At 41.8% G+C, this 12137-nt stretch overlaps 1 protein-coding gene across 5 annotated transcripts in view; it reads right to left on the bottom strand.

Annotated features, from left to right (window-relative positions):
• The window catches only part of IDE (insulin degrading enzyme), a 149216-nt gene that overhangs the window by 43537 nt on the left and 93542 nt on the right, over nt 1-12137 (bottom strand). For all 5 annotated transcript variants that reach the window (XM_073596049.1, XM_073596046.1, XM_073596047.1 and 2 more), the window contains exons 12-14: nt 7011-7113; nt 4433-4555; nt 2262-2344 (exon numbers count right to left, since the gene is read on the bottom strand). In XM_073596049.1, coding sequence (XP_073452150.1) covers nt 2262-2344; nt 4433-4555; nt 7011-7113 — 309 coding nt within the window. The remainder of the gene's footprint in view (nt 1-2261; nt 2345-4432; nt 4556-7010; nt 7114-12137) is intronic.

Raw genomic sequence — 12137 nt, 5'->3', positions numbered from 1 at the left:
TGGTGCTCCCAGTTTCTAGTCTCTTCCGAGTGCCCCGATAGCAAGCTGCTTGCTATGGGGGCGCTTGTGCAGTCTCATGCCCAGGCCGGGCTATGTGTGCCCATTAACACACACTGCGCGGCTTGGCCCCACCCCTACTCCCTCCTCATAGGAACTGACTGAAAGCAGCAAAAGCCAATGGTTTCCGCTGCTGCCTCTGAACCTACAAGAAGAGAGAGAGAAAGAAGCTGTGAATCAAGATTGGGCTCAGGTAAGTATTTGGAAGGGGTTGCGCAGCTTTTAAAAAGGTTTTTTTACCTTAATACAGAGAGAATGCATTAAGGTGAAAAACCTTTGGAACCACTTTAATTTACCTTCTGTTCTCCATCTATAGATCATATCTGGGTCAGTTGATTACCTCCAATAGCTTTCAACACCCAAATCTATCTTTCTACTCAGCTCAAACTCTGTTTCCTCACATATGGCTGTCACACCACTTCAAGCTTTCAAAAATTTAGCTCATAATATTTCCTCCCACCCAGTTCCTTCCCTTCCCCCCACCGGGGTTTCCATTAAACTATCAGTCTCTATACCAGGGTGCCAATTGTTATACTGGACTCAGGTCTCCATCACCACCACAAAGCTACCAAGTCGCCTAAAAACTGCACTTATACTTCCACCATCAGCTCATCCCTCACAGTTATCAGCTTTTGAATCATTTTCCCTGTTCACGCCTAGATTTTAAGCTCACGAGCAGAGCCCTTTTATTCTGCTTGTATTCAATGGCATTGTAAAGCCCTTTTCTTTGCAAAGCACTACGTAAACTGCTGACGCTACAAAAATCCTGAAACATAATAATAATTTTGATTGGTCCATCATAAAACAGTTCGATGTTTTGACATTACCAAAACCCTGTTATGCCTAAACATTCCTGCTAAACACTAGACGCTATAAGAAGCCCTTCAATATGCTGACATGCGTGAATTCCACTCTCCTACAGGGATCAGGAGATGCTGCTGACTGAAGCTTCACTACCTAGTGAGGTCCTGAAGTGCAATAAGAACGGCCAAAAGTCTAAACACCCATCCTGTGCACTTGTTCTAGGTCACCAACTCAATTAGAAAGGAAGGAGAAAGCAGGAAAGAGAATTGTGAGCTCTTTGGGGGCCACAGCAGATCGACATTCTGGGATTGTCAGTTTCCCGGCATGCTCCGGGGGAATTTTCAGTGATGAACAAGCGCTCAGTGGAATGGGTGGCAAAAGAGTGAAGTATATTGTCTCTTCTTTACAGGTGTGTGCTTTGTTCAAACTGTTTAAATCTGAATTCCAGGTGTGGAAATTTTATTCATAATATATATACCATATCATATCTGGTCGATGCCTTTGGAAGCTGGAAATCACTGAAGTAGGCACCGCTACTCCACTGATCTCCATTTGCTTCTGGGACCCTTGCAGTGCAACTGTCCTGCTGCATTGTGAATGAATGCAAAGCATTCTGATAGGATGTGGTGGAGAGGCAGGGTGGTGACGTCCCTTAGAGAACGCTTTGCATTTATTCAGAAAATGTAAAGTATTCTCCGAATGGTGTCCATGCAGGGCAGCCGACCTCTTGTGTTCAATATGCAGCAAAGCAGCCGCAGAAGCAAGTGGAGATCAATGGAGTAGCGGTATCTACTTCAGTGATTTGCAGCTTTCAGGGGCATGAGCCAGGTATGGTATATGTATAGCAACATGGATCCAGGCTGGGCCAACAAAACCATGTAAAAAAATAACATTCCCAGAATTCATCTTAAATAACCTGACAGGTTTCTTTCATGTACACAACCAGCCGAAAACAGTGATACTGTCTAATAAAAATGAACGAAATACACTAAACAAAGGAAGCAGTGTCAAAAGCAACATTTAATCCTTGCAGCAAAAAGCTACCAGAAGAAAATTTCCAACAAGAGCTGCTTAACGGGTAATATATGAGCATTAGCGACTGCCGGAATTTAATTACATCCATAAATACAAGATAAACTGTCTATAGTTATGGCCAGCACATATTATGAACATTTTACTGCAGATCAAGCAATAAAAAAATAAAGATAAAGTGCTTGGTGTCAGCACATTAGATGACTTTGCCAATTTTAGCCCACCACATAAAGTGAGTGCTTATTATTCAGGCTTGGAAAATAGTTACTAGAAATTAGTACACAAATGCTGACAGGTGTTTGCTCACAATGTACAAAACTTGTAATTGTGGCTGCATAAAATCTAATGACATGATAGCTGCTACATACCTGAAAAACTCAAAGTTGAGGCAGGCTTTAGGGAGGAAGTATTTATCATCCTGCTTGAACCATAATTTGCTCATTGCAGTGTCCTACAAAACAAGAAATTAATATAAAAGCACAGAACTGGAAATAGTTAGCATTGTGCTCACAGACAAACCCCTGTCAGATGTTTAGCTTTGGATAAAATCTGGAAGGATGAAGACCTCTATCTGGTTTTTATTGTGAATTGTACCCACATGAGAGATTCCACTCCCTTCCTGTCCCAACGACACCTTTTCCCAATGGGAGAAGAAATGAGAAGAACTCCTCCTAGTGGGAAAAATCACAGGACATGCAACACATATCCTTCTCCAATATACTCCATATAGCATGATCCCCCCCACGCAAAAATGACATGCAAATTTGTTAAGTGTTCATATTTTTTGGGGCGGTTTATTTAGGCTTTTTCCTCAAGTCCCATGTAGTGGGGAAAATTTTCCCAAGAAAGCTATATAATCAGCAGAGGATCCCTTTCCATCAAAAAAGAATGACTGCAGTTGGGTTTTAAATACCCATCTACTATTTCTGTTATCGTCCAAATTTAACCCTCTTATAAAGAGCTGCAGTCTACTTAAAACAATAGTTTGTTTATTTTTTAGTCACTAAATGCATCCAATTTCCCCTCGTTTCAATGCAATGGAATTGAAAGTTAATATGCGCCCAGTAACTGACATTCATCATAATAATGTGCCCAACATGACCAATCTCCTCCCTCAAGCATGCCAACCGACAGCACAGCTTACAAACAACAAAGCACTAAAAACTGGCCTTGTGTCACCGGAGTAAGTACATTTATCATGGTCCTGACTTAAACAGCCATGACTGTGGAATAGCCACATGCTTGTACAGAGATACAAAATTAAATGAAGGCTTATAGATCATTTTAAAACCTTGTCAAAAACTGTAACCCTCCCTTAGCAGGACCCCGACTGGTTCTCTTCAGAGCTTTATCATAATGGCAGTGTCTAAAGCAGCAAGGATACAGATAGCAGCCCCAAGCATCTTTACACTCCTAAATATTTGTGCCCAAAGAACCAAAGGGGAAAGAGGATGCAGGGGATGTTAAAAGGAGTCAGGACCACAATCCATATGGAGTTTTAATGCATTATTCTGATTTCTTAAAAGGCTACAGGGTGCCCTGCGTGCATTTTTGTTTGTTAATGGTATGTTTTGGCATATATAAAACACATAAAAAAGATGTATGAAAATATACAGGTTTAAAAGTGTTACAGTGTGAACAGGCCCCTAGGGTACAAGAATGTCTTTTGAAACATTTCACCTCCAGGTTTTAAAAGGTTTTAAAAGATCACAAACTAAAAATCTGTGACCAGTTTTTACAGAAACATGAGAGAAAATTTGCTACACAAGGCACTTAAAGTGGAGCTCCAGGCTCTTTCATAAAAAATAAATAAATAAATAAATATAACACTGTAGCTGCTGGCTTTTAATATTAGGACACTTAACTGTCCACGAATCCAGTGGTGTATTCACCCCCAGCCGGTTTTTCAATCGGCTGTTGGATGCTGCCGCCACCATCTCTACTAAGGGAAACCAGCAATGAAGCCTTGCGGCTTCACAGCTGCTTCCCTACTGCGCAAGCGTAAAGTGCGCTGGACTTTGTGATGGCCCGGTGGCGAGGGGAAGGAGAAGGGGGGATGCGGTGAGATCAGCTAGAAATAGGAGCGGGCACCTGTCAAAACCAGGTACCCGCTCCCCTCCAAAAGGTGCCAAATGGGGAAGAAGTTGGGAAAATCTCCTTACACAAAATTGCTAGGGGCAGGATCGCTAAAGAGGCTGCCTGTGCGTCCCTACGGAACAGGAAACTTTGTATTCGAACACAGTGAGAACACTGCTGAAACTCAATCACTAGCGTTGAAAGTAACATTTCGCTGCCAAACAGGCAGCTTCTTAGCGATTTTGCCACTGGCAATTTCAGCAAATTTTCAGCTGCAGGATCGCTGGCGGCAGAGTCACTTGTGTGTCATCTGCCTAACAATGCCACAACACAATAATATAAAGTTACTACAGAAACTGGGACACAACATTAAACCTCAAGCAATACAGCTTTAACATATATATGTATTAATACAAAAAAAAAAAAAAAAAAAAAAAACAATTGGTTGCTAGAATCCTCCTACCTTGATGAGGGCAGGAAATGGAGTGGCATCCTTCTCCATAGGGAAGATCTCAAAATTTGTGGGAATAAATTCATTTTTCATAGGGTGGTGTAATTTTCCATTTATTTCTGCTTTTTGCCATTTCTAAAAAGGGAAAAAAAGTTAGGATTATTTGGCAAGTCAAATAACTGAGATATGCATTGGTTCTAGCTTGGACACAGATTGACAATGAATATTAACTTGAACCTTGACCACCGATTGCTATGGAACAACAAAGCAGCCATGGAACTTTTTTTTGTTTAGACACTTTACAAATAAGGTCCCATGTGTTTAACAAGCTACAGTGGTGACGAATTGGGAAGAGTATGTGTCCGATAGAATTAAAACTCTGGGTTTCTACTCACAGTGCAAGTTACACAGAGAATAAAAAACAAAACCTGGCTGGTTGCTGCTACATGCAAACTACTTCCTTTTGCATGTGTTTAAAATCTGACAGGCTCAGAAATGTCACAACTAATTAATGGATTACAATTAATCATTTTCATGTGTGGCAGGCTTGGGGGCAGACAGGCAATGCACATGTGTGGGCCAACATGGAGTGAAGACAGAACAGTCATTGAAAAAAGGAAGCTCTCCTTCAAATGAAAGCAGGTTATGTTTTTAATGGAGTTCATATAAAAAAAATTGTAATACACCAGTCTTATTTAATAACATGGACTGAGAAGCAACAATGTGCTAGTAGTATCCCATAGCAACCAAGCAGAAATCAGATTAAAAAGTAATGTACATTGATGAATCCAAACTATCGTACATATACTGGCATATACCAAACAAGAACAAAATAGAGTGGGACTTTACATGTACTTTGTAGGGTTTAATAAATGCACAAATCAAAGAGATTTAAAAGAAAAAGTAAGCACAATTTTATTATACGCATGCAAGCAGTTGGGTTAAAAAAGTTGGAGACAAAACTGATTAAGATCACAGTTACAATCAGGTTGTCCATGGTGGGGTTGTCCTGGCTGGAGAATCTGAAAAATCTGCCATTTTTTGGATAAGACACCCAGAACACCCCCCTGGACAACCTGATTTTAACTGCAATACTAACCAGTTTTGTCTCCAACTTTTTTAACCCAACTACTTGTATGCGTACAATAAAATTTTGCTTACTTTTTCTTTTAAATCTCCTTGATTTGTGCATTTATTAAACCCTACAAGGTACATGTAAAGTCCCATTTAATTTTGTTCTAGTTTGGTATATGTTCTTTATTGGATGGTACCTTTGTGGGGTTATAATTATCTCACACCCATGCCCCGCACCCCTCTACTATATACACTGGCAAGTGTACCTTTGAATTTTCTATGACAGCCACTGGATCCTGGGAACAAGTTAGTATTTTTGACAGCCCCTAGGAACAAGCTTTGCAAAGGACCTCGACTTTCCATTCTCTAAATTAAAATCTAACCGAGAGAGAAAGACCCCCTTGTGATCGCAGCAGCAGCAGGGCCGCTTACCTGGGTACCAAATCACAGAAAACTCACCCTGAGAGTTTTAAAAATTGGAACAGGAGTTAAAGTGGACCTGAACTCAAAAAAGTAAATGGTTTACAGGGAACATCTAGAGATACATTGTGCTAAAATGGGTTCTAAAGGCAGAAAGCTTTTTTACCTTAATGCATTCTATAAAAAACTGCTTCTCAATATTCCCCTTGCAGTTATCAGATCACCAGTGATCAGGGGACAAGCTCTGACATGAGGAAGCAAAGACTGATTTTCAACCAAAATGGCTGCCTCAACACAGGCGGAACAAGGCATGTTAGGTCAGTCCTATATTTTATTTATATAATGTGTGTATGTATGTATGTATGTATGTATGTATACACACACACACACACACACACACACACACACACACACACACACACACACACACATATATATATATATATATATATATATATATATATATATATATATATATATATATATATACATACACACACAGTATATATACATACACACACACACACATCTATATTTTTTTTCCACAGATACCTATACAAGCACACATTATAGTTTGGCGATTTCTGACTTCAGCACAAATACAAAAATTAGTTTTACTTTGACCCCTTTCACACTGGGGCGGTTTGCAGGCGGTATTGCGCTAAAAATACCGCCTGCAAACCGCCCCAAAACAGTATCCGCTGTTTGTCCAGTGTGAAAGCCCGAGGGCCTTCACACTGAAGCGGTGCGCTGGCAGGACGGTGAAAAAAGTCCTGCAAACCGCTTTTTTGGAGCGGTGTATTCACCGCTCCTTCACCGCTCCTGCCCATTGAAATCAATGGGACAGCGCGGCTATACCACGGCAATACCGCAGCTATAGCCGCGCTGTACGAGGGATTTTAACCCTTTTTCGGCTGCCAGCGGGGGTTAAAACCGCACCGCTAGCGGCCGAATACCGCTGCAAGAACGACGGTACAGCAGCGCTAAAAATAGCGCTGTTGTACCGCCAACGCCCCCACCGCCCCAGCGTGAAAGGGGCCTTTGAATCAGCCAGTTTACACTACTTGCTGTTTTGTTAGTAATTGAATCTTCTTACATCAATAACTTCTGCAGGGATGTCCTCATCCTTGTACTGTGTTCCGTACCACTCTTCTGTCTTGTCAGTCTGGCTGGCATAAGACTTGGATACAACCGCCACCCTGCAAAGCACAACATTAGTAGAATTAGGTTAGCGTGAACTATTTAAATCCGCAGCACCAAATGTGAGCTGAAACCAAACCACTAAAAGAAGGCATTTGTTGAACCTTCCAATGTTGTATTCGTCTGAGACTTTTCCCACATAATACCTCCAACTGGGTGCCCCATCTAAAAATCTGGAATTTAACTCGCACTAAAGGCTGAACATCACCTGTAAAGTCACCTGCTATTGAAATTTGGTATGGTAGCACAATGATTCCCTATGACAGCCATCAACTCTTAATGGCTAGACTTTAGCCTTGTAACTGCTGAAAAAGATATGGTGAAGGTCCATTGGGGGAGATAAAAACATGAAAAAGATGACCATGTTAAAGATATCAGAAACAAAGTATAGAGTTTGACAAGTTAAAAGAAATATGTTTTTTTCTTTTTGGAGATTCATACTTACCTAGGTGGATGCAGCATCAGTCCGATGTGGCATCTGTCTCCCGTCGCCTCTGCACTGAGAACTGAGTCACTGAACATTGCCGATGGCTCAGTTCTCTCACCTCCCCGAGAGGAGAGCTGCTGCCTATCATTCAGCAGCTTTCCTGCTCCTCCACGCTCACTGGAGCGCTGGGCTGTGGAGGGGCGGGGAGCGGCTGTCTCAGCAGCTCGCTGAGAGGCTGAGACTGCCATCAGTCCAGGCAGCTGGCGGGACCAGACTTCCTAAGTCGGGATGACGGGCTGCCTCGACCGATTCCAGTGACGTCAGCAAAGAGAGGACTTCAGACCGCTCTCCGTTGAAAACAAGTCACAGGAGTGCAAAATGTATTGCACTTCTGTGACCCATAGAAGCCCAGCCAAACGAGCTCAGGCTGGACTTTTCCTTTAAATAATATTTGGCTATTAAATGTACTATGCATTATTCATTTGTTTTGTGTATCCACAGCACCTCTGGAGTATTCTCCTCTTAAAATGGTTGCTCTATGTAACTGGACTACAAGCTGCTATAAAACCGGCTCCTTTTAATGAGGCTCCTAAACGCAGGCTTAAGATTCAGAAAGGTCACATCATTAATTTTAACAAACTCCGAAATTCACAGTGGTACTTTTATTGCAAAATAGTCATTAGTACAAAATGTCAAAACTTGCAGAAACGAATAACTAAAGTAAAAAAAAGACCAGCTCCCACTGTCATTTTTCACATAAAGTTAACTTTGTCCGCAGAAGAAAGAAATTATATCAGCTGTAAAAATATCTAGACATTTTTTATCAGATATTAGCAAAGATACTTTTAGACTTGGATGCTATAAAAGATTAAAATATTTTTTTTCTATGCACTCTAATGCAGTTTTAAAGGGTAAGTCCACCTAAAATGGATTCCAGTTAGAGATGGATTCTGGCTGGCAGTCACCCACTGGTTTCTGAAATCTCACAAGAATTCCAGAAGCAAGGAACTGATGCCAAAAGACAATTATAGTGTTAAAACAATAAGGAGAAAAAAATCTCCAGACAAGGCCGCGTCTGTCTGAACTGCTCATGCCAAAGTCAGAGAAATCACTCTTAATTACCCTCAATTTGTTTTGTATAATTTCATGAAGCTAAAATCATCTGGCATTGCTATTTTTTTCTCAGCAGAATCACAGACCACTAATACAATTCTGTGCAATCTCTGGTATGCGTGGGTAAGGCCGTAACAGAGTCAGAGGAAGAGGCTGAAACACACTGATCTTCATTTTGAAAGTCTCAAAATTGGAGGTCAACCTGAAGATGACACTGGCAACTAAGTATTTAAGTTTGCAGTATGCAGCCAGATGAAGCGGTTGAATAAAGTAAGCCATTTATAATGCAAGTTTGTCATGTGAGAGGTTAAAATGTATATATAGCAGTGGTCTCCAAACTGTAGTCTGGGGGCTGGATGCAGGCTTTTCCTTGCCTTTATCGGGCACCATTCCTGCCTGACACCAACAATGGTGGGACACCATTGCTGCCACTGACGCTAACAATAGGACACCATTCCTCACAATCGCATACAAACAATGAGACACTATTCCTCTATTCCTCCTGCTGATACCAACAATTGACATGAACGCCTTCCATTAAAGTGGGATTCCACCCAAAAAAACAAAAATACCTGAAAAATTCTAAAAAAAAACAAAAAAAAATTGGATTTTTTTTTTTTTTTACTTACCTCTAAATGCCTGTTGCTAGGTGGTCCCTCGTAGTCTGCCTCTTCCTTTGCCTGGGCTGGTGACATCACTTCCCCCTCGGCACAGGAAGGGCTCGACTCTGCTCCCTCCCTCCTGTCAATCATCTGGGACCCATTACAGGTCCCAGGTGATTGAGCGCCCAATCACAGCGCGCGGCGCCGCTCGCACATGTGCAGTGGGTGCCAGGCTGTGAAGCCACGGCCCGGCGCCCACAGTTGAAATGCCGGCGCCGAGGAGCGTAGGGGGGGGACGAGCGGGGCTTCGATTCGCTGGACCCAGGGACAGCTAAGTGTCCAATTAAAAGTCAGCAGCTGCAGTATTTGTAGCTGCTGACTTTTATTTATTTATTTTTTAATGGACCCCCTGGGTGAAACTCCTCTTTAATGTCAACAATGGGGCATTATTTCTCCCATTGACAAACAATCGGGTGGGGCACCTTTCCTCCAACTGATTTAAACAATGGGGTACTATTCCTCCCTGATAGCAACAGGGCACTATATCTTCCACGGATACCAACAATGGGGCACTATTCCTTCTATTAAAATCAAATTATGGGACGATTGTTTACCTCCAGGATTTTTTCACTCCCACTGGCTAGTCTTGCCCCCCTGAAGGACAGTAAAGTGGCTGTTTGTATAAAAAGTTTGGAGACCCCTTGATCTAGTGCAATTTTTTTTTAAGTTTGGATAAGTATAGGGCAGTATTCAGACTCTTTATGCTGTGCCTTGAAGGAACTTCCCTTCAAGTCTTTACAAAATTGTAAAAGCAGCAAAAGGAAATCCCTTCTTAGCTAGTGGTCTCTGGAACAGGTTCCTCATTTAAAGACTTCCTTTCCCTTTCTTTTACTGGTCTGTAAAGTTTTGAAACTACCTTCACCTTCAGTCCTGGTGGCAATGGGCATCAGGATTATTATTTCAGGTTCTTATATAGCACCGTCACTTTACGCAGAGCTTTACATATACATTGTACATTCACATCAGTCCCTACCCTCAAGGAGCTCACAATCTTTGGTCCCTAACTCACATTCAATCATACTAGGGACAATTTAGACAGGATCCATTTAACCTACCAGCATGTCTTTGGAGTGTGGGAGGAAACCGGAGTACCCGGAGGAAACCCACGCAGGCACAGGGAGAACATGCAAACTACAGGTAGGTAGTGCTGTGGTTGGGATTCGAACCAGTAACCCTTCTTACTGCTAGACGAAAGTGCTATCCACTACACCACTGTGCCGCCCCACAGAATAAGGGAGGGTAACATTTTTCAAATAACACAGCAATAACCCCTGTCGTTTCTAAACAAAAGGTTTTGACTTTAGATATATTTATTTATAGCAGTATTAAACCCAAAAGCAAACATTTATTAGATTGCAGCTTACCACCATGACTGCATTAATTTATTTTTTTAGGCTCATTTCTATTTTCATCTAGTAATGCAGCCAGTAATTCTGTTTTTCGAAACGTACAAGGTCTCTTCCAGATGTATCAGCTTACAAAGTTGAGACAAACCATTCAACTCTGACAGGGGGTGCTTAAAGCAGATCTTCACTCTCCAATTCATTATCCCTCCTCGGGTCCTCGGCATGATTAGGGGTCTAGTTACATTCCTGATTTAGTTTTTTTTTTTTTTAATTAAAATGATCCTGCCCTGCCCCCCTATGCACATCATTTGCATAGGCAAATGACCTGCAATAACCTCCATTTGCCTCCTAGAATATACACATCATACAACCCAGGAGGCAAAGCATTTCATTCAGTAAAAGAGGAAGGGGTGTGTCTACTGGGGCGTCACTGAGAGCTTGAACCCTGAACAGTGGGCAGTCTCTCGATGTCACAGCAAACATGGCAGTGCACGGGACTGAGTGCTGCCAGAAGAGAGGACACACTGGATTCACTGGGTGGGCGAGTATCTAAACTGGGCAGAGCCTACCACCATAAAGATAAGGGTATAAAAATAAATAAAATAAAGCATTCAAATGTCAACAGCTTTTGTTTGCTGTATCTTATGTTAAAGTGTGAGCTGGAGAGTGCCTTCAAATTGTTAGTGTACTTACATCTGCTAGTCCATTTAATATTACCCTACCCCTAATGCCCTGTACACCTGGTCGGATTTTCCGATGGAAAATGTGTGATAGGACCTTGTTGTCGGAAATTCTGACCGTGTGTAGGCTCCATCACACATTTTCCATCTGATTTTCCGACACACAAAGTTTGAGAGCAGGATATAAAATTTTCCGACAACAAAATCCGTTGTCGGAAATTCCGATCGTGTGTACACAAATCCAACGGACAAAGTGCCACGCATGCTCAGAATAAATAAAGAGATGAAAGCTATTAGCCACTGCCCCGTTTATAGTCCCGACGTACGTGTTTTACGTCACCGCGTTTAGAACGATTGGATTTTCCAACAACTTTGTGTGACCGTGTGCATGCAAGACAAGTTTGAGCCAACATCCGTCGGAAAAAATCCTAGGATTTCGTTGTCGGAATGTCCGAACAAAGTCCGACCGTGCGTACGGGGCATAAGACTGACAAAGCTGCTGTCTGGTGTGCATCTTCATCCAGCAGAGTGGGGCACTCTAATACAGGTGTTTTACTGACTAGATCACCAGGTGAAAACAGAGGGGAAGAGGCTTTAAAAAAAAAAAAAAGAGAGAACTAATGCAGCGACCACATCTGACTGGTAAGCTGAAATATTTTACAATTTTGGCTTTTGGGTTTAAAATACCACTAGTTCATATTCATGACCATTGGAGTGAATAAAGCTGCATTCACACCTGAGTGTGAACAAGTGGTTTTGAAGCTTTTTTTCCAGGTGTATTTAGGCACAAATGTT

Source organism: Aquarana catesbeiana, linkage group LG08, assembly GCF_042186555.1.
Source record: "Aquarana catesbeiana isolate 2022-GZ linkage group LG08, ASM4218655v1, whole genome shotgun sequence".
Taxonomy (NCBI): domain Eukaryota; kingdom Metazoa; phylum Chordata; class Amphibia; order Anura; family Ranidae; genus Aquarana; species Aquarana catesbeiana.
Note: the sequence above shows the minus strand (reverse complement) of the source record. Positions and strands in the feature narration are given on the sequence as shown.